At 39.1% G+C, this 23,860-nt stretch overlaps 1 protein-coding gene across 3 annotated transcripts in view; it reads left to right on the forward strand.

The window, feature by feature from the left end:
- Positions 1–23,860, forward strand: part of LOC126188841 (uncharacterized) — a 178,828-nt gene that overhangs the window by 81,314 nt on the left and 73,654 nt on the right. For all 3 annotated transcript variants that reach the window (XM_049930459.1, XM_049930458.1, XM_049930460.1), the window contains exon 5: positions 12,891–13,049. In XM_049930459.1, the coding sequence (XP_049786416.1) occupies positions 12,891–13,049 (159 nt within the window). The remainder of the gene's footprint in view (positions 1–12,890; positions 13,050–23,860) is intronic.

Consider the following 23,860-nt stretch of genomic DNA (forward strand, 5'->3'; position numbering starts at 1 on the left):
ACATATAACATAAACATTACAGTCTTTAAAAAATTACTGAATTACTCAAATGAAAGGAAATACATTTTGACACTTAAAGTTAACTTTCGTGCCCGGAATGAGTTATACTTAAAATTTGCTAATTTGATACACTTGCATGTGAAGCACTTAGTGGATGAACTTACTTAAAAAGTATTTTGATTTCAGAAGTGTGTGTCAATTAGCGGAAGACCTATTAAATTTTTTTTTAAATTAGAAAGCTTACAATCTAGGAGATTATTTAAGATCAAAATTAGGTTCCCAGCAGGTTGGAGAAATGTAATATAGGCATTTTTCTACATCATCGCAATTTTTCTGAAAATCGAAGATTGACATAAATTAATATTTTTAAAAAGTTTTCTTTGTAGCTTTACTGCTTCAATAACTGGGTACCTGTAACTATATGCCTTACTTAATTTCTGAAAAAAAAAATCCAAATCAAAAGTTTCATAAAAACCTGAGTTATGGGCATTTATGTAGACAAGTACCATTTTACATTGACATTCTTGCAGAGCCCAATTACCAAAATATCAATACATTTAAAATTCGATATAAAATAAAGTTGTAGTCTGAGACCGAAAAGATCTTGAAGAAGTTCCTATGTTATAAGTATAAGCAAATGTGCAAAGTTTTGTGAAAACCTGAGACAGAGGGTTACAAATCCTTGAATTATTGCGTGTTTTGACGTGGAATGATCCAAACACAGATCTGACAGACTGCACTGCAGTGGCCACGGAAGTGTGGATTTGTGTGTGTGTGTGTGTGTGTGTGTGTGTGTGTGTGTGTGTGTGTGTACTACTGCTGGAGAATGAGCTAGTGGTTGAAACCTAGTGTGACTGCTGTCTTCTGTTATTATTAATGTGCTCTGTGCATCAATCTGCTATAGGTGAGAGGTTGTATTTCCCTTATTTTATTTACTGCTCCACCCAGCAATCTCCATTGTAATTATGTATATCAATAGCTTATCTGTGTGTTTTAATGACTGTGTTTGCAAGTATCAAAATATGTGACATAAATGTTCATATCTTTTGACTGCATTGACTTAGAAGTTTAAATTTTTTACACTGGCAATGGACCATAGATATTAGTATTGATATAAATTTCAGCTTGATAACTCAACATGTTCCTGAGAAAAGGGGGTCTTAAAAGATGGATAGATAGACAGACAACCAAGTTATCCCATATGGTTCCATTTTTACCAACTGAGGTACAGAACACTGCTATTAAATTTGAAAGAATTTCTTAGGAAACACTACTGTTGTATAAAATAAGAGTAAAACAAATTACTGTAAAATGAAAGTAAAGGCCTTAAGCTATGAAATATATATAACAGTTGACCAGTAGGACTACAGAAATATGGATGGTTGATGTGAAAGAAATGGGCGATCCAACAACATGGCCAAAGTTAGACACAGAACTCAACAATTAGAGCTCAAATTAAACGGCAAGAGTTTAACAGTTTTACATTTCTTGTTTGTATTTGGTTGGTGCATAACTTTGTAGTGTTTCTCCATAAGTTTAATAAACACAACAGATACACAGAACAGAGACTTCCGTCACAAACAACATATTCACGTTCACTATTTACAACAGTCTGCCAAAACTGGAGTAACTTTTCAGTCCCATGACTACAGGAATCACATGGTTTTGAGGTAAAGAAGTTGTCAAGTCATGTTTAGGGCACGTTTTTGTCCAGAAAGGAAATTTCTGAGAGTGCTGTTTCAGGTAAATAGGGAGGGTGCAGAATAACTTCCTAAACCAACTCCTGTGTAGTTCACTTAAGTCTTCCTAGTTGTTGTTCTTAAACTGCGTCTGCTGGATGTCTCATTTGTTGACAATAAATGTCAGCAGTAATGGTTACACCTCAGGGAAACAATTCTGCTGTTCTGCCAGTTGCATAACATTCTCTTTTGTGGATGCATGCACGGCTTTGTTCAGTGAGTTGCTGCTTTGTTGGGCTCAACCATTCCTTTCTTTTCCTCAAATTATTATATAGAAACCATTTCTCACCACCAGTAATGATAAGAGGATAGGAATGGTGAGTGTTGTTCACAAGTCAACTGCACACATGGTCATCCGCTGATTTTTGTAATTGTGGCTTACAGTGTGTGGTACCCATACACACGATTTTTGAACCTTCCCCATTGCGTGCAACTGTCTCACAATGTTAGAATGATCACAGTTCATCACATTTGTCAGTTATTGAGTATACTGGTGTGGATAATAGTGGATTAATGCATTTAAATGATCTTAATCAAACCCTGAAGGTCTTCCTGACTGTGAAGAATCACTAATGTCAAGACGATCCTTATTAAAATCAGAAACCATTTTCTTGATGTGCTCTGTCCAATGGTATTGTCCCTATACAGAGGGCAAATGTTTCTGGCTGTCTCCGCCACTGTCACTCGTCTATTGAACTCAAACAGAAGACTATGTCGGAAATGTTCCAATTTCTCCACTTGGCTATCCATTTTCTAGCATCCACAGCTCCACTCACTATCTCCAAATAACAAAATGCCAATACATATAAACTCAAATAGCAACAGTAAACTACAAATAAAAAATGACAATCAGTAAATAAACTCTTAGCAACTGGGACAGAAACTTACGCAGCAACATATAAAATTTCTGAATTCAGTGAAATATTTCTGCAACGTAGCAAACAAAGGATATGACATTATGTTTACCAGTTTCAAAATAGCATATCACAGCAGACTCTCTCTTTCGAATACAAGCTACATCTGGATTACATCAAAAGACAATAAATATCATACAGGAAACACTACCAGAGACAAAATCAAAAGTAAAATCTATGGGAGAACTGACCAAAGAATGTAAAATAGAGACAGAAGGATGACAAGGGGAACAGACTATTCCCATTACAGTTCAATTTTACCCCTCAATAAATTGTAAGAGAATGGACAAGACAAGGTGCACCAACTCACTGTCTAGAACCTAAATCCAAAGATGTAAAAACTAGATTGTCTACCATATACAGATGATACAGGATTGACTACAAAATTCATCAATTATGCAGAAAAACAACAAATTGAAATATTGTGGCAACAAGCAAGGAGAATGTGACTACTAATTTCATCTGAAGGGTGGAAGGAATCATGGTTGGGGGAAAAAAGTACTGTAACTGAGTGAGCTCAAACTTGGCAATAACTTATTATTCCATGTTAAAGAATTACACAGTTTGTTCCATAAAAACACGGGAGAACTGCCGGATATCAGTAACTTCCTGCCACGATATTTCGGCGCAGAGTCTTCTGGCCATCTTCAGGTGAATGCCACTGTAGTAGTACTGGCGAGTACGCGCTGAGCTCCGCTATTTAAAGCCTTCTGAGGTGACATTGCACATGCGCTGCTCAGCGTGCGAGTTCATAACGGCTCCGTGCGCTGCGCCTCGCGCCCTCCACTGCGAAAGCCTGGCATATCGGTGTCAGGTCGAATTCCATCTTTATGCAGATAACTACGTCGACTACGAAGTTTCTCTATAACAGGATTCCAAGCAGAGTTCAGCTGATACCGCTATCTCGATTGATGAGAGTCTCGTTGTCGGACAAAATCTGACAAAGGAAATGCTACTGTCCTCATACCAAGGGATGACTATATTAATAAGATCAATGTTTTATTATGTGATTCAACGTATCGCAAAATCGATAAGGATCCCACGAGTAGAGTAGCGCGAAAAACAGCAGAACTTTTATCAAATAGTTCTCTACCGAAGAAGGTCATCAAGAGACTGAAACCAAACAGTTCAGTTCCACCTAGGCTATATGGACTGCCTAAGATCCACAAGGAAAATGTGCTATTACGTCCAATTGTGAGTAACATTGGAGCAGCCACCTACGACCTAGCAAAATTCTTGGCATCTCTGCTCAAACCAGTGATAGGCAAGTGTGCACATCACATAAAGAATTCTGGTGATTTTATCAGTCGACTTCGGTCACTACAACTGCAAAGTAGTGATTTATTGGTCAGTTTTGATGTGGTTTCACTGTTTACAAAGGTGCCTCTGGTGGACTCACTACATCTCATTGGCAATATGTTTGGTGCAGACATTACAGCATTGTTTGAGCACACTCTCTCCTCTACATATTTTATATTTAACAACGAATTTTACGAACAATCTGATGGTGTCGCCATGGGGAGTTCTTTTGTCTCCCCTGGTGGCCAATCTTTTTATGGAGGATTTTGAGAAGAGAGCACTCGACTCTGCCACTTTCAAACCGACAGTATTTTGGCGGTACGTTGACGACACTTTTATAGTGTGGCCTCAGGGTCTGGACCGTCTCCAAGAATTTTTACGTCACATGAACTCCGTACATGAAAACATAAAATTTACCATGGAGATAGAGAGAGATGGTTGTCTGCCATTTTTAGACGTCTTGATGCGACGGAAGAGTGATGGCATACTTGGTCACTCGGTGTACACAAAGCCCACTCATACAGACCTGTATCTACAAGCTACTAGTTGCCACCATCCAGCGCAGACAATGGGCGTTCTCAAAACCTTGGTCCACCGTGCCCATACTATCTCTGACGCCGACAGTCTTCAAGCGGAACTGGAACACCTGCAAAAAGTATTTTTGAAGAATGGCTTTTCACCTAGGCAAGTGAACAGAGTGATGAAGACCTACAAACGACGGAACAAGGAAGAGGAAGAGGCCTTCAGGTCGACTGTTTATCTACCATTTATTGGGAATATTTCTTCACAGATAGGCAGAATATTGAGAAAGTATCAAGTGCGAGTCATCTTTCGCCCTCCTTCCAAAATTTCATCACTGGTGGGATCCGTTAAAGACGACCTGGGCCTGCGTAAACCAGGTGTTTACAAAATTCCGTGTGAATGCGGCAAATCATATATAGGGCAAACAACACGAACTGTACAGGAACGCATTGTGGAACACCAACGGCATACTCGCCTTCTCCAACCCACCAAGTCCGCAATCGCCGAACATTGTATTTCCACAGACCATTCCATGAATTACAACAACACAAAAATTTTGGCCCATACATCAAACTTTTGGAGCTCGATTATCAATGAATCTGTGGAAATAAGATTGTCTGACAACGAGACTCTCATCAATCGAGATAGCGGTTATCAGCTGAACTCTGCTTGGAATCCTGTTATAGAGAAACTTCGTAGTCGACGTAGTTATCTGTATAAAGATGGAAATCGACCTGACACCGATACGCCAGGCTTTCGCAGTGGAGGGCGCGAGGCGCAGTGCACGGAGCCGTTATGAACTCGCACGCTGAGCAGCGCATGTGCAATGTCACCTCAGAAGGCTCTAAATAGCGGAGCTCTGCGCGTACTCGCCAGTACTACTACAGTGGCATTCACCTGAAGATGGCCACAAGACTCTGCGCCGAAATATCGTGGGAGGAAGTTACTGATATCCGGCAGTTCTCCCGTGTTTTTATGGAACAATCAGTATGCCGGGAAAGCTTTAAACATCACACAATTACACAGTTTACTTATGCAGATCACCAAACACAATGACAAAAAGAAGGCCATAAGTCCAGACTTCAGAAAAAATAATTCACATTGAGAATGAGATTTTCACTCTGCAGCAGGAGAGCTTCTGTAAAGTTTGGAAGGTAGGAGACGAGATACTGGCAGAAGTAAAGCTGTGAGTACCGGGCGTGAGTCGTGCTTCGGTAGCTCAGTTGGTAGAGCAGTTGCCCGCGAAAGGCAAAGGTCCCGAATTCGAGTCTCGGTCGGGCACACAGTTTTAATCTGCCAGGAAGTTTCAATTCACATTGAGTTAATAAACGATATTTGTAACAAAACATGCCTACCTTGCATCTGTAAAATCTAACACTATGCAACAGTGATCAAACAAGAAGCACTCTATGGATCAGAGATATTTATCCTCCAACACAAAACATTAGAAGTAAGGTAATGTAATTATGAGAAAAATATAAAGACCATGCATAAAAAATGGTTGGTTGATTTATTTGGGGGGGGGGGGGACTAAACAGCGAAGTTGTTGGTCCCATGATCTAAGATGACAGAAATAAAGGGAGAACAGCACAAACAACTGAAAGAAAGGATACTGCGGCAACATGGCTTAGCCACAGCCTGGGGTACGTTTCCAGAATGAGATTTTCAATCTGCAGCGGAGTGTGCGCTGATATGAAACTTCCTGGCAGATTAAAACTGTGTGCCCGACTGAGACTCGAACTCGGGACCTTTGCCTTTCGCGGGCAAGTGCTCTACCATCTGAGGAAGTTTCATATCAGTGCATACTCCGCTGCAGAGTGAAAATCGCATTCTGGAAACATCCCCCAGGCTGTGGCTAAGCCATGTCTCTGCAGTATCCTTTCTTTCAGGAGTGTTAGTTCTGCAAGGTTCGCAGAAGAGCTTCTGTGAAGTTTGGAAGGTAGGAGACGAGATACTGGCAGAAGTAAAGCTGTGAGGACTGGGCGTGAGTCGTGCTTTGGTAGCTGAGATGGTAGAGCACTTGCCCGCGAAAGGCAAAGGTCCCGAGTTCGAGTCTCGGTCGGGCACACAGTTTTAATCTGCCAGGAAGTTTCATATCAGCGCACACTCCGCTGCAGAGTGAAAATCTCATTCTGGATTTTTGATCTAGTAAATATTCTCTAACTGACAAACCAGGGACTCCTAAGATACGACTTGGCAAACAAATGGTAATGAGATGGGGAGCTATTAATATCAATGGGGGCTACTCTGGGAAGAAGGTAGAACTGGCAGAGGCTGCAAGTAAGATGGGGCTGGACGTTTTAGCTGTTAGTGACATTCGGGTAAGGGGTGAGAAAGAAGAGGAAGTGGGAGAATACAAGGTCTACCTGTCAGGAGTCAAAGCAGGAATAGCACAATGGGGTGTAGGGCTTTACATCAGGAAAGAAATGGAACCCAGCGTAGTTGCAGTAAGGTATGTAAACGAACGATTGATGTGGATAGATTTGACAGTGTCTAGCAAGAAAATTAGGATTGTGTCAGTATATTCGCATTGTGAAGGGACAGATCAAGATAAGATGAATAGTTTTTATGAGGCACTCAGTGATGTAGTTGTTAGAGTAAAGGACAAGGACAGTGTTCTGCTCATGGGTGATTTTAACGCCAGGATTGGAAATCGAACAGAAGGGTATGAAAAGGTTATGGGTAAATTTGGAGAGGTTATGGAGGCCAACAGTAACGGGAAACAACTCTTGGATTTCTGTGCCAGTATGGGCTTAGTAATCACAAACTCCTTTTTTAAACATAAGTACATTCACCGGTATACTTGGGAAGGCAGGGAAACCAGATCTGTCATTGACTATATAATAACACATCAGGAATTCAGGAAGGCTGTGAGGGACACACGTGTATTCAGGGGATTCTTTGATAACACTGATCATTATTTAATCTGCAGTGAAATTGGGATTGTGAGGCCGAAAGTGCAGGAGGTCAGGTCCATATGTAGGAGGATAAGAGTGGAGAAACTTCAGGATAAGGAAATCAGGCATAAGTACATAACAGCGATCTCAGAAAGGTACCAGTTAGTTGAATGTAGCCAATTACAGTCATTGGAAAAGGAATGGACAAGGTACAGGGACACAGTACTAGAAGTGGCTAAAGAATGTCTTGGAACAGTAGTGTGTAAAGGTAGGATGAAGCAAACAGCTTGGTGGAATGATACAGTCAAGGCAGCCTGTAAAAGGAAAAAGAAGGCGTATCAAAAATGGCTACATACCAGAATCCAGGTAGACAGAGAAAGTTATGTTGAAGAAAGAAACAAAGCCAAACAGATAATTACAGCATCCAAGAAGAAATCGTGGGAAGACTTTGGAAACAGGTTGGAGACTATGGGTCAAGCTGCTGGAAAACCATTCTGGAGTGTAATAAGCACTCTTCGAAAGGGAGGTAAGAAGGAAATGACAAGTATTTTGGACAGGTCAGGAAAACTGCTGGTGAATCCTGTGGATGCCTTGGGCAGATGGAGGGAATATTTTGAAGAGTTGCTCAATGTAGGTGGAAATGCGATCAGTAATGTTTCAGATTTCGAGGTAGAATGGGATAGGAATGATGATGGAAATAGGATCACATTTGAGGAAGTGGAAAAAATGGTCAATAGATTGCAGTGCAATAAAGCGGCTGGGGTGGATGAAATTAAGTCGGAACTCATCAAATACAGTGGAATGTCAGGTCTTAAATGGCTACACAGGATAATTGAAATGGCCTGGGAGTCGGGACAGGTTACATCAGACTGGACAAAAGCAGTAATCACACCAATCTTTAAACATGGAAACAGAAAAGATTGTAACAACTACAGAGGTATCTCTTTAATCAGCGTTGTGGGTAAAATCTTCTCAGGTATTGTTGAAAGGAAAGTGCGAGTATTAGTTGAGGACCAATTGGATGAAAATCAGTGTGGGTTTAGGCCTCTTAGAGGTTGTCAGGACCAGATCCTTAGCTTACGGCAAATAATGGAGAAGTGTTATGAGTGGAACAGAGAATTGTATCTATGCTTTACAGATCTAGAAAAGGCATATGACCGGGTTCCTAGGAGGAAGTTATTGTCTGTTCTACAAGATTATGGAATAGGAGGCAAACTTTTGCAAGCAATTAAAGGTCTTTACATGGATAGTCAGGCAGCAGTTAGAGTTGACGGTAAATTGAGTTCATGGTTCAGAGTAGTTTCAGGGGTAAGACAAGGCTGCAACCTGTCTCCACTGTTGTTCATATTATTTATGGATCATATGTTGAAAACAATAGACTGGCTGGGTGAGATTAAGATATGTGAACACAAAATAAGCAGTCTTGCATATGCGGATGACTTAGTTGTGATGGCAGATTCGATTGAAAGTTTGCAAAGTAATATTTCAGAGCTAGATCAGAAATGTAAGGACTATGGTATGAAGATTAGCATCTCCAAAACGAAAGTAATGTCAGTGGGAAAGAAATATAAACGGATTGAGTGCCAAATAGGAGGAACAAAGTTAGAACAGGTGGACGGTTTCAAGTACTTAGGATGCATATTCTCACAGGATGGCAACATAGTGAAAGAACTGGAAGCGAGGTGTAGCAAAGCTAATGCAGTGAGCGCTCAGCTACGATCTACTCTGTTCTGCAAGAAGGAAGTCAGTACCAAGACTAAGTTATCTGTGCACCGTTCAATCTTTCGACCAACTTTGTTGTATGGGAGCGAAAGCTGGGTGGATTCAGGTTACCTTATCAACAAGGTTGAGGTTACGGATATGAAAGTAGCTAGGATGATTGCAGGTACTAGTAGATGGGAACAATGGCAGGAGCGTGTCCACAATGAGGAAATCAAAGAAAAACTGGGAATGAACTCTATAGATGTAGCAGTCAGGGCGAACAGGCTTAGATGGTAGGGTCATTTTACACGCATGGGAGAAGCAAGGTTACCCAAGAGACTCATGGATTCAGCACTAGAGGGTAGGAGGAGTCGGGGCAGACCGAGGAGAAGGTACCTGGATTCGGTTAAGAATGATTTTGAAGTAATAGGTTTAACATCAGAAGAGGCACCAATGTTAGCACTGAATAGGGGATCATGGAGGAACTGTATAAGGGGGGCTATGCTCCAGACTGAACGCTGAAAGGCATAATCAGTCTTAAATGATGATGATGATGATGATGATGATGATGAATATTCTCTCAATCTCAAATTCACAAATGGTTGAATACAGTTCAGAGTCCAAAACTATCAGTGAAACAGTAATTTTTCTCTACTTGTTGTGAAAAAGGAACACCGCTTGTACAAGTATTACCAAAAGTAAGGAAGTGGCAAAATTTGTCTTGATATAGCTAGGTTTCAATTGCAGATGACTGCATTGAAATACCACAAAATCATTCCTGTAAATTATGCTGCCACAAAAGTCTTTGGTCACTTACCTAATAGCATCAAAAGTTTGACAGATAGCCACATAGCATTTAAAAGGAAATTAAAAGAATTTCTTAATGGCAACTCCTTCTACTCATGAGATGAATTTTTGGATACAGTAAGTGCGTAATTCCCCTACCTCCATAAAAATAATAATAATAATAATATCATGATCTATGGAACAAGTACTAATCTAATCTAATCTCTAATCTAATCATAGCCATACGTCCATATCTCATCTCAAGTCACAGTGTTTTTCAGTAAGTTTTCATGGTTGTTTACATTTTTAATTATCTCCTAACTGAATGACACACAATTGCCAGGGGGATAAATTTTGCAATTTCTGACTTGTGTGTGAAGTTTCTTCATTTAAATTGTCTGGCATGATAGTATACCGAGTCTCACTTCATCAGCAACCTCTCAAACCAGTAACTAATGATCTCTGCAAGTTGCTGCTCAAACAGTCTCTGCTGCTAAGAAGGGCTCCGTATCTTTGATCTTAGATGACTGGCAATCTCATATCATGACTATTGGTTCATCATTTCTGACACTCGCTTGTTCATGTTCATGAAGTCCTGTGTTTTGTGATTATCTATATAAGCCCACCTGGAGCACTGTTGATGGTGTACAATTGGTACCAGCTGGCCATGTGACATCCTACTACTGACATGAGGCATGGCAATGAGGTGGTGGATCTGTGCTAGTCAGTTATATAGAATTAGCACAGAAAGATGGGTTAACATGGAGACAAGGCAGGATGGCAGAAAGAGACTATCGTTTTTAGATTGCAGTTGCCCATTTTGTTGGTATATCAACACGAGCTGTCCAATGTGTCTAAAGGGATGGTGTCCCACTCACAGCATAAGAACAATGGTCATAATGAGATTCCAACCAATAGCTACCAAAGACAAATGTCACTCCTGCCAGTAACAGTTTTACACTCATCAGTAATTGATGCTGTCAATGAATGCAGGTCCATCTGAACCAGTTTTACACTCATTAGTAATTGTTGCTGTCATTGAATGCAGGTCCATCTGAACCAATTTCCAAGTGAACATTGCGTAGGGACCTGCTTGCAACAGACCTTTGGAGTTGGGTTCTTTACAACAGGCCATTGCTCACACGTACACATAAAGTTGTACATCTTCATTGGAGCAAGCAACACAGAAACTTGGTAGTAGCTGGCTAGAAATCTGTTGTGTGATCTGACTATTTGCTGTTTAACCTCATAGCAGATGATGCAATGTTTGTCTTGCCACGAGTTGAGCAAACTCATTCAGGTTATCGTGAACATGAACATTTTGTTTATTTCAACTTTGCCGGTGACCGAGTGTTGCCTCTTCTTCTGGGTCTTCGTAATGAGTATAGTATGGGCACTCCTGTCTTCCAAGACAGCAACACTGAGTTCAAAGGGCTGCGTGCATACATTCCTTGACTGTTTCACTAAATCAGTCACGAAGAGAGGTCCACAGTGGTGGTATCAACTTTGTGAAACCATGTATAGGGTTATGTAAGTTAAGATCCCAGGTATCACACTTTGCAGCATGATGACAAAAAATTTCTGAATTTTGTATGACCCTCATTAGTGTTAAAAAATACATAGATTAGTTGTATGGTGTAATAGATAGGCTAAGGGCATTTTATGGAGAAGTTGTGGTTTCAATCTGGTCAGGTGCATTTTTTATTTTTTGTAACTTTGCCGGAATGACTTTGATCATAATTTTTATTCAATTAATTGATTTAAAAGTATTTTTTATTTTATTTCTTTGTTACATCATTTTAATCTTAAAATCAACTTCTTCATTTGCTTTCATTTTTCTTCCTGTCATTCTTGAAATCATTCTTCATGTGTTTTTAGTTAATTTTACATACTAATTTCAATATAATTTCTTTTGTTTTTATCATCCTATTTTTTGTCCAGGTTATTGCATTCATTATATCTGTTTCTCATTTAGCTTGAATTTTGTTTTGTTTTGTAAACCTTTTTTTTTTTTATTTAAATCTTCACCTGCATTATTTTTGACATCGTGCAGTAGGATTTTATGCTATGTTTTAAATTACCATGCAAAAAATAATTACCCATCTTTTAATGAAAAATACATTTTTCACACCATTACTCAGTCAGTATAAATAGAGTATTTTGCCTTTTGTTTTTTAACAGATAGATTGGAATTTTCAATTAATTGAATATTGTAGTAAATAAATGTAATTAAATTCATATTCACAAAACTTCTGAGTGCAGAAAGAATGACATAAAGGAAAAATGAAACAAATGAGGAAGTTCATAAGGCAATTAAAATGATGTGACAAAGGAATAGAAATAAAGAATTACATTTCAACCAGCTAATTGAATGACAAGATTCAAACCTGCAACTTCTTGCATGTGAAGCTTATCCTTTACACCACACAACTAGTCTGTGCAATGCAACTTTTTTAACACTATTAAAAAGTGTCACGCAAAACGGAGAAATTTTTTTCGTCAATTACTCGCAAACAAAGGGCCACCAGGATGAATGGGATTTTAACCTACAACACCGTATATTTGGTTTCAAAAAGTTGGTCCCACCACTGGGGACCTCTCCTTGTCAATCTTAATCTCACAGAAAATGTTCGAAACTGTTTGGAACAGCAGGTGAATCATTGCAATGAACATCTCCAAAATTTGGAAGCTCCAAAGCCTATGATCATGAAATAAAGGCTTCATTTGTGTATAGCATACCTAAATAAACTTGAGAAATTAATACAATTAGCAAAGGCAGAGGGGGTGCTGCACAGTATTACCATAGTGTATCCTAGTGGTATTAATTTTTTGTCTGCTGTGCTTATGTAACAGACTTAATTAAATGTTATGTCATCATTGTTATTTCTCTGTACTGTTCAGTTTATGGTTTAGTACAGTTGTTCTTGGAGGAGGCAAGTAGCATTTCTTTCTTACAGTCACACATTTTTTGCCACCTATTCTGCATATATTTCTTTCTGTGAAATAACATTCTCTTCTGCTTTCCTTTGCAGACTGTGAACATGTGCATACTTTTTCTTTCATGCACAGTGAAGTTGGTTGGAAAAATGAATTACAACCATTTCATCCAGAGAAGAAAGTTGTTGAAACTGTTGCCAATGGCATTAATTTTGTACAAATGAATGGGATACAGCTGCACACCAAAGATGCAGGTATGATGTCATTAAATTTTAACTTTATACTTCAGTCAATTAAAATGAGAAGTTGTACTGCTATAATTCTCTAACATTTATATGAGCAATTGAGAGCATCATAAAATTGTTGTGAGAGTGAGACATCTGATTGTAACTTGATTTTCTCAAGCCATCCTTCTCATAAAAAGAAATTTGAAAAAAAAAAAAAAAAAAAAAAAAATCATTGAGTGATAAATGAAATGGGTGAAAAGAAGAGAGTACAATAAAAATATAAGCATATTTGTGTATAACATATATTATAATTGTATAAACTTCTAATGTTAATAAGGATATGCTTCCTAGATTTTAAAAAACTGAATATCATTGTCCAATTTAAGACGGACATTATCTGAGTATGCATTTCATAGATTCGCTTCGACACTTCAGTTGCAGCAACATGTAACAGGTGTTTCTCAGCAGGTAGTGGCTTGTAAACAATTTTCTGTTGTAGAAGCAAATATGCTACGATGTCAAAAATAATTGTCTCTTAGGGATGGTTATTCCTTAAATGGGGCATTTTACATGAAATAGTGTTGGATTATGTTCGGAGAGTGAAAGGAAGCATGAGAATGTTATTTTCAGAAAGTTAAGGGTTAGTAAGATATAATATTCCTCATGTATTTCAATAACTGCATTCCTACGAACATTGTAACACCCCACTTCACTAATTTCTACACAATCACAAGTCCACTGAATGGACGTTTGCCATCATTCAGAAAGAAGTGTCATTAAAGGACATGTTAGTGTTACTAAAATATAACTTTTTCTTCAGCTGATTGTCCCGAAGTCGACATCATCTCCTTTTCAGGGTTTAACTTAGCTCTCCCAGTTTGACTGTATGGATGAATATACTATTTCTAGGTTTGTCATGCTGATGGTTTGTTAAATGTAAAATAAAACAGTTTCTTTTTGGATTCTTCAATGTTCATAAATTCATAGACAACAAGTCCACAATATACGTCTTGTGAAAGACTCTACAAGACTCTTCTTTCCTCAGTTATTCAAACGTCTTTTGACACTCCATCATAAAACCACTCTTCGTACCAAGTGCCAACATGAAGGAGTACAAAGATGACATTTGAGGCAAAAAGGTTTAAATTATTTACATCATTGTCAAAGTAATTGTTTCAATTAACTGAAATGAAATGTCGATGGCTAGGGCCTCCCGTTGGTTAGACCGGTCGCCTGGTACAAGTCTTTTGGGTTGACGCCACTTCGGCGACTTGCGTGTCAGTGGGAATGAGATGATAATGATGACAACACAACACCCAGTCCCTGAGTGGAGAAAATCTCCAACCCAGCTGGGAAACGAACCCAGGCCTATTGGCATGACAGTCCATCACGCTGACCACTCAGCCATCAAGGCGGATGTTTCAATTAACTGATACATAATTTGACAAAACTTCGTAAAATAGATTTTTAGATTTTCATCTTAAAACTGCGAAAATCATCCTCATTGCATAAAATATAAATAGTTATGCATAAAATAATAAATTTTACATAACATAGTGTTGTACTAATTTTCTACTTATAAATGAAATTATCAATATACATTGGTATCAGTGTCTTCAGAATGTACATCAGGCTTGATTACATCACAATGCAATGTATCACTTCGGTGCTGAAAATATGCTAGCCATGCACTGCTACAATTTGTTATAAAGTGGCCGATCATCCACTCCCCCTTTCAAAATCTTTTTCATAGCATAGTAGGAGTTTCTCAGACCTACCTGCAGTATTTAACTTTTCTGGATGAAATCTGTGTTTTAGCAATTTCTCACAAATGAGTCTAAAGTTATTGAAACATCCATTGATTTATATGGACTGTTGGGAATTCTGTCTTCTGACATTGTTGTACAAAAAACGTTTGTACAGCAGATCCAGTTTCTGAGCGTTGTGTGAATTCAGAGGTGACGGGTATAGAGATAACAACAATTTAGGAAAAGAGAGACTGTGGCTTACTGTGAAGAAAACACGTTAAGTTTCACACAGGCACAATTAAGACACTTACACAAAGCTTTTGGCCGTAGCCTTCATTAACAAAAGAGAAACACACATCAGTCATACACACAAGTAAGCACACTTCACGCAGACATGAGCACAAACTCATTCAGCTTAGGTCAGAATTGTGTGTATCTCTTTTGCTGATGAAGGCTGTGACCAAAAGCTTTGTGTGTCTTTTAATTGCACCTGTCTGCAACTTAATGTGTCTTCTTTACGGTAAGTAGCAATCTATCTTCTCCTACATTGTTGATATTCCTATCTGGAGTTTCCGTTTTGAGATGTAGAGGTAAGTAATTGTAAAGTTTGAAACTAATTAAAGCCCTGTAATAGTAGCAAGACAACTGAATGTGGTGATATATCAGTTAGATTCTGTATTGGTTACACAAAGAATGTGATATCACTTCTAGCAGCATTGACTGGAGATTGCTGTTGCAATGGGACATCTCTTGTGACTGGAAAAGGTTATTTCTTAAAATAAAAAAAATAAAAAATATGCATAGAATGTAAGTACAGAACTGAATTCGACACATCGATGTAGTAGCGTGCAGTACCTCCTATTCTGAAGGCAATAGCAGAGCGTAATAATTTACAAGAAATCAAAAATGTAGGGGAGCCATCATGACCTGTAACCGTTCAACCACCATCGACAACTCATGAAAATTATTGTCCTCACTGCTTAGTGGCCTCCAATATGTATTCAGTAGGATTGGAGTTGTGTAGCGTGGAACCATGTTAGCAAACAGATGCACATGGTAGGATAGTGGTTTCCTGTATTGCTCATTAGTGAGAGAGGTATGAGGGGCATTCAACCACTCTTTTGGCTACAAAACCCTATTTTTCAAAATAATCTCCATTCAATGTGATGGACTTTGGCCATCTTACTGGTGGGAGGGCCTGTGTGCCAGCATGGTACCACTGTTATGGTTAACATTGAAGTCAACGTGATACTTAGTCAATAACCTCCCAACATCCATGTATGGTTTCCCACATAGTGCATCCTTCATTGGGCCAAAGAGATGGAAGTCAGAAGGTGCGAGATCCAGGCTGTAGGGTGGATGAGCAACAACAGTCCAATGAAGTTTTGTGAGCTCCTCTCATGTGCACAGACTAGTGTGAGGCCTTGCACTGTCACAGAGAAGGAGAAGTTCATTTGCACTTATGTGGCAACAAACATGCTGAAGTCATTCTCCAATTTATTCTCAGTAGCACAATACGACCAGCATGCAAGAGATCAGGCAGGCTTGCGCAACCTTGTTGCGATGATGACAAACGCCTTTCCCAATGACTCACCATGCTTTTGTTCACTGTCAGGTCTCCGTAGACATTCTGCAAGTGCCTGTGAATATTTGCAATGCTCGGTTTTATGCCAACAGAGATAGCTGTCTGCTTGGAACACACCTCTGTTACGTACGTCATTTTGAAGGCCAAGTATACAGCTGGAACAGATCGCAGCTTCGTGAAACTGTAGGGGCTGAAGCAGGAGTATTCCACAATGTTCCACAACAAGTTTCCCATTTTTTCAGTCAAAATTGGCCAAGGAAAGAAGTGTGTTGCATTACTTATTGAACACCCCTCATATTTGCATTAGGAGACCCATTTCATCCCTCTAAACATTCTCAACATGAGAATATCTCTTCCATCATTCCACCACCTGCCTCAAAAATGCCCTATTGCGGTGGTAACTGTGATTTTTGACATAGTCATACTCTGTCATGATGTACTAACAAGTACCATGACTTATCAGTACAGGCTACTTTTTCTATGCTTCAAGACAGTGTCTAGGGACAATGTTGTTATGTCTTTTAAGCTGTGTACTTGTGGCGTGATATCAGCAAAGATATCTGTAAGGTGGTGATTCTGGATGGTATAGTGGCTCACTGGTTAGTATTCAGCATGGAGATGGTGAGTGATTTGTTGCCCCGTCTATCCATTGTCTCAGTCTTTGATAGCTGTCATTTACTCATCTCAATGTTGCCTTTTGCTGTTAATTTGACAGTGATAGTGATTGCCATTTGTAATGTATGCCAGTGAGAACCCAGAAAAAGGAGGATTTTTTTCAAAGCCATATCTAAAATAAATGCTAGCTGGGGCAGTTGGTACAAGGTAATACAAGTTTAAAAGCTAATTTAAAGTTTCAAGGTGTTGAGCTAGGTGTTAGACTTTATACTGCTAATGCCAATATAAAGGGTCGGGGTGATGAGCTGAATGCGAATGTAGACAACAAGGGGCTAGACTTGAACGTGCTCTAGCAGAGAAATATACAGTCACTAAACTAAGTGATGACTAGAGGTCAGTAGTGTTGATTTAAGAAAGAAAATAGATAGGCAGGTACAGAAATTTGCAGAGCACATTACAGAGTCTTGCAAGGAGAAATAGAAATTAATAATAGAATATCTAAATTATGATCAGTCATTTCAAATTCAATTGGGAAGCAGTGTGACTTAACAAGAAGCAAAGTTAATGAACAATGTAGAGACTGAATAAAGGTTTAAGAGAGATTAAAGATTTTACTGAACAGGAATTTACTGAGAAATCTCGGACACTAAAAACAGGTTAAATGTATTGGATCAAAATAAAGATTGTGACGGAACTGCAATCTCATACTACTCTTGCAACATCGGAGTAGTGTCATAATTACCTAATTGAGTGAAAGATTCAGGAAAAAGTTGTCATCTATTGGTACATCTTATTCAACAGCCAACACTGATACAACAGAAGCAAAGCTCCAGAACTTCTGGGATGAATTAGCTAAAACTTTGGATGAGATTTGTAAAAAGAAAACTTATTGATAATTGTGGTCCGTGGTTCGTGGTCTTGCAGTAGCGTTCTCGCTTCCCACGCACGGTGGCCCGGGTTCAATTCCCAGCGGGTTCGGGGATTTTCTCTACCTCGAGATGACTGGGTGTTGTGTGTCTTTCATCATCATTTCACTCGCAAGTCGCCGTAGGGGCGTTAAAGAACTTGCGGAGCGGCGGCCAAACTGCCCCGCAAGGTGTCTCCCGGCCACCAATGCCATACACTCATTATTGATAATTGTGGGTTTCCTGTAGGATTAATAGAGAAATTACATCTAGATAGTGGGACAAACTTTTCGAAATAGTTTCCTAAATTTAAACTTGAAGGCAGTGCTCATCAAACTTACTTTTTAAAGGTATTTTCTAAATCCTTACCTAAGTGTTGGGAGGACTCCAAGAAGATTGATTTTGTCCTTGCTTATTTAGAAGAAGATGCTGTCAAATGAGGAACTGTTCATTCAGAAGAATATTCTTCTCTGAATGACTTTAAAGACACATTTAGAAAAAAACACTGGTTTTCAAGTAGTCGAGAGAAGATAGTCTTGAGTTATTGGATCCGAGGCATCATAATAACAGTCGGACAAACTATGAGAGGTACCTGACAAAATCTAAATACTTAGACAATCATAAAGAGAAGTATCATTTGTTATAAGTGTTGGTCCCTAGATTATCCCATTGAGAAAAGGAATATGGTATCAAGATTGGTCTAGTGTAAATGAACTATTAACATTTATAGGAGGATTAGATAAGAGGGCATGCTGAAAAGTAACGCCTCCAAATTTTTTATTTGAAAACTCTTGATGCTTTTTAGATAAAACAAATGTTATTAAAGTTCTATATTTTTATTCTGCATGTTTACACTTTTTTTGAACGGAATGGACCGTGTCTTGAAAGGAGGCTATAAGATGAACATCAACAAAAGTAAAATGAGGATAATGGAATATAGTCGAATTAAATCGTGTGATGCTGAGGGAATTAGATTAGGAAATGAGACACTTAAAGTGGTAAAGGAGTTTTGCTATTTGGGGAGCAAAATAACTGATGATGGTCGAAGTAGAGAGGATATAAAATGTAGACTGGCAATGGCAAGGAAAGCATTTCTGAAGAAGAGAAATTTGTTAACATCGAGTATTGATTTAAGTGTCAGGAAGTCGTTTCTGAAAGTATTTGTATGGAGTGTAGCCATGTATGGAAGTGAAACATGGACGATAAATAGTTTAGACAAGAAGAGAATAGAAGCTTTCGAAATGTGGTGCTACAGAAGAATGCTGAAGATTAGATGGGTAGATCACATAACCAATGAGGTGGTCTTGAATAGAATTGGGGAGAAGAGGAGTTTGTGGCACAACTTGACTAGAAGGAGGGATCAGTTGGTAGGACATGTTCTGAGGCATCAAGGGATCACCAATTTGGTACTGGAGGGCAGCGTGGAGGGTAAAAAACGTAGAGGGAGACCAAGAGATGAATACACTAAGCAGATTCAGAAGGATGTAGGCTGCAGTAGGTACTGGGAGATGAAGAAGCAAGGATAGAGTAGCATGGAGAGGTGCATCAAACCAGTCTCATGACTGAAGACCACAACAACAACAACAACAACAACAACATGTCTACACTTTGCATCCATCTGCCATTAGAGGACTCTTGAGTTCTAACATGTTACAAGGCAATGTGTAATACAACTATTTTCATGCATGAGAAACAGCATACTGTAGTCGAGTTTTGAATTTGAAGAGTTCATCCAAGCATGGAGCACCCTCTCCTTCAGCATGACCTTGCCAGGCCACACATGAGCAGTGAGGGATCTGCAACAATCCAACACCTTTGATTCCTGTCATTGATAAGCCACTGTACGGTGCATACCACTACTAGTCATTTCCTTTCCTGTTCCAATCGCAAATAGGGCCACGGAAAAAGGACTGTCTATATGGCCCCGTATGAGTCCTAATTTCTCATATCTGATCTTCGTGGTCCTTATGCGCAATCTATTTTGATGGTAGTAGAATCGTTCAGCAGCCGGCTTCGAATGCTGGTTCTCTCAATTTTCTCAATAGTGTTTTTCGTAAAGAACATCGCCTTCCCTCCAGGGATTCCCATTTGAGTTCCCAAAACATCTCTATAACCCTTATGTGTTATTTGAACCTACCGGTAACAAATGTAGCAGCCCTCCTCTAAATTGCTTAAATGTGTTCCTTCAATCCGACTTGGTATGGATCCCAAACACTTGAGCAGTACTCAAGAACAGGTCACACCAGTGTCCTATATGCAGTCTCCTTTACAGGTGAACTACTCTTTCTAAAATTCTCCATATAAACCAAAGTCAACCATTCGCCTTCTCTACCACAGTTCTCGTATGTTCACTCCATCTCATGTCACTTTGCAACATTATGCCCAGATATTTAAATAGTGTGACTGTGTCAGACAGGATGCTAGTAATACTGTATTCGAATATTACAGGTTTGATCTTCCTAGTCCTCCACATCAATTTACATTTTTACTCATTTAGGACTAGCTGCCACTCATCACACCAACTGGAAATTTTGTCTAAGTCATCTTGTGTCTTCTTACAGCCACTCAACTTTGACACCTTACCATACACCACGGTATCATCACCAAACAACCGCAGATTGCTGCCCACCCGGTCCGCCAAATCATTTATGTATATAGAGAACAACAGCGCTCCTATCACACTTCCCCGTGGCACTCCTGATGATATACTTGTCTCTGATGAACACTCACCATCGAGGACAACATACTTTGGTTCTATTATTTAAGTAGTCTTTGAGCCACTCGCATATCTGTGAACTTATTTCATATGCTTGTACCTTCGTCAACAGCCTACAATGGGGCACCATGCCAAATACTTTCCAGAAATCTAGAAATATGGAATCTGCCTGTTGGCCTTCATCTGGTTCTCAGTTTATCGTGAGAAAAGGGAAAGCTGAGTTTCTCATGAGCGATGTTTTATAAAACCATGCTGATTTGTGGACATAAGTTCCTCAGTCTCAAAGAAGTTAATTATATTCGAACTGAACATGTGTTCAAGGATTCTGCAGCAAACAGAAGTTAAGGATATTGGTCTGTAATTTTGCATGTCCGTTCTTTTACCCATTGTATATACTGGAGTCCTCTGCTCTTTTTTTGCAGTCTCTTGGGACTTTGTTCCTGGCGAGAGTCTAATGACGGTATGTTTGTATGATTCTCCTGTGTGAACAATTTCTTGAACATGACATTTAAAAGTTTGGCTTTCGTTTTGCTATCTTCAACTTCCACACCAGACTGATCAACGAGGGACTGAATAGAAGCCGTAGCCCCACTTAGCGATTTTGTGTAAGACCAGGATTTTCTCGGGTTCTCTGTCAGATCTTTTGCTAAGGTCTGACTGTGGTAGTTGTTCTGTGCTTCGACATAGATATTCTTACGTATGGGTCAATCCAAATGAAGTGTTCCAATAAAAATTAAGTTGGTTGCTTGACCATTTTCAAATATTTTAATTTTTTTATTTGTGATTACCCTGTAATTGAGAAGTTCAAACCAGTTTTTTAAAAAATTTTACCTTTCACCTTTACTGGTGGCCATTCTCATTTGTAAGCACGTGACGATGTTTCAGTTTAGAGACGTTAGCAAAAGTTTGAATATCTCTGCACTGGGTTAAGTTAAAACATTGCGATTGACATGATTGTTTTTAGAAAAGTGTCCTCTACTACATTGTCTATTACACAAAATACCCTAAATTCAAAAATAACCAGTCAAAATTACCTCCAAAGTTTGGTATCCAAATTTTCAAAAATCCAGTTTTTAGGCCCAAAAATAACAAACAAGGGGTGATTTATGAGAGTCTATTTTTTTCCTATAGTGAGATACCATACACTACTAGCCTCATATAGAGCAAGAACACTTACAAATGTTTCCTTAATTTTTTTATGAATGTTTGAAATTTGAAAATTTTCATTTTTTGTAAAGTTTGGGGTTAGTTATCTCAGGTGGGACAGAACCAAGCGAGGAATAGCTTCTAATTCCTCAGTATCTTTCGAATTTCATTATTAAAATGTGATGGATCTTTTCCATCCTTTATCCACTTACTAGGCACATAACACTCCAGACTAGGATTTACAATCTGTGTAAACTTTGCCCGTAATTCCTCTGCATCCATCTTACTGGAACTAAGTGATACCAGTTCATGGTCTAAGTGCGATGCTAATAACTGCTTATCTGCTCTATCTAGCAGAAACATTCTGCTGGCATTCTTGACTGATTTATTTACTTTAATAATCATAATTGCTACAATATCATCATGAATGCTACTCACCATTTCTGTACTGACAAAGTCAATAAGGCCTGGCCTGTTTGTACCTACAAGGTCTAAGATATTTCCATTGCATGCAGGCTGCCGAGCTAGACACTCAAAACAGTTTACAGAAAACATGTTCAAAAGGGACTTCTTGGTATGGAATGTGTGGCAGCTGTCGAAGTGGAGGTATTGCTGGTGGTTAGTAGGTTTGATATGGATGGAGGTACTGGTGTAGCCATCTCTGAGGTGAAGGTCAACATTTAGGAAGGTGGCTTGTTGGGTTGAGTGGGACCAGGTGAAGCAAATTGCGGAGAAGTTGAGGTTCTGGAGGAATGTGAGTAGGGTGTCCTCACCTTCAATCTAGATAGCAAAGATGTCACAATGAATCTGAACCAGGTGACAGGTTTAGGTTTCTGGGTTCTCAGGAAGGATTCCTCTAGATGGTCCATGAATAGGTTGGCATAGAATGGTGCCATCCGGGGGGGTGGGGGGGGGGGTGGTACCCCGTATTTGTTTGTAGGTAATGCCTTCAAAGGAGAAGTAATTGTGGGTGAGGATATAGCTGGTCTTGGAGACTAGGAAGGAGGTTGTTGGTTTGGAATCCATACGATGAGTGGAAAGGTAGTGTTCGATAGCAATAAGGCCGTGGGCAGTAGGAATGTTAGTGTACAGGGAGGTGGCATTAGTAGTGATGAGCAGGGCACCGTGTGGTAAAGGGTCAGGAACTTCTAACAATACCACCACTTGCAAAGTAGGTTAGAAATCAGATTAATAATGTTGCTCACGCAGCATATGTTCGCTTTATCGGGCAACAACAAAGTTATTGAGTGTGGATGGTATCGTCAGAATGTAAATAATGAAGTCACTGTAAAAAAGTCATTAATTTTAGCACTTGTCTTGAATGGATTCCCACATAGATTTCATCGAAGTTGTTATGGCTCATCTTGTTGATTCTAGGGTGATTCCACTTTGACTGCTAGAAGGTCCAGATCTGTATTTTAGTAATATTTGAAGACCTAACAAATGCGTTTTTCAGGAAATTCTTAATGATCAAACAATCCCAGATCATAACAATGGTATGGTAGAAATAATTTTTGACTTGGTGTTCATGATCCACATTTTTATTAAACTTCTTGTAAATTCACATATACTTCTTCTTAATTGTCACATCATCAAGAAAACAGTTTTCTATCAATCTTCATATATTTAATTTCCACTTTAACCAAACACAAGACTTGACTGTTCTTTTACAAAGCGAAATAACAACTTAACACCTGCAAAGTGAAACAAAGACTGCTCTGTGCGCATTCGCGCCAAAACGGTTACAAGTAAGTCAAAGATTATGACAGTCTCACAGAAATGAATACACACAAGAACCATATCACCGTAATATATCGATACATCGGAGTACATATACATTAATAAAACCAAATGTGAATATTGTCACAAAAAATACGTCTGTTACTTCGCAGAAAAGTAGTACGATATTACTGGTATCGAGAACTGGGGTTGGAGTGCCATAATGGTCACGTAAATAAAGAACCATTACAAACTGTGGAGGTGGAGGAAATGGTTTTATATAGGAGGATAGGTTCCCGGTAATAGGTTAAAGGTGTTGGTGTACGAGAGCAGAAATTCTCTCAGTGGGGGCACAGTAACCGGCCAGTGGGTGGTTGGGTTTATGGACTTTAGGAAGCATGTAG

The sequence above is a fragment of the Schistocerca cancellata genome, chromosome 5, assembly GCF_023864275.1.
Source record: "Schistocerca cancellata isolate TAMUIC-IGC-003103 chromosome 5, iqSchCanc2.1, whole genome shotgun sequence".
Lineage (NCBI taxonomy): Eukaryota > Metazoa > Arthropoda > Insecta > Orthoptera > Acrididae > Schistocerca > Schistocerca cancellata.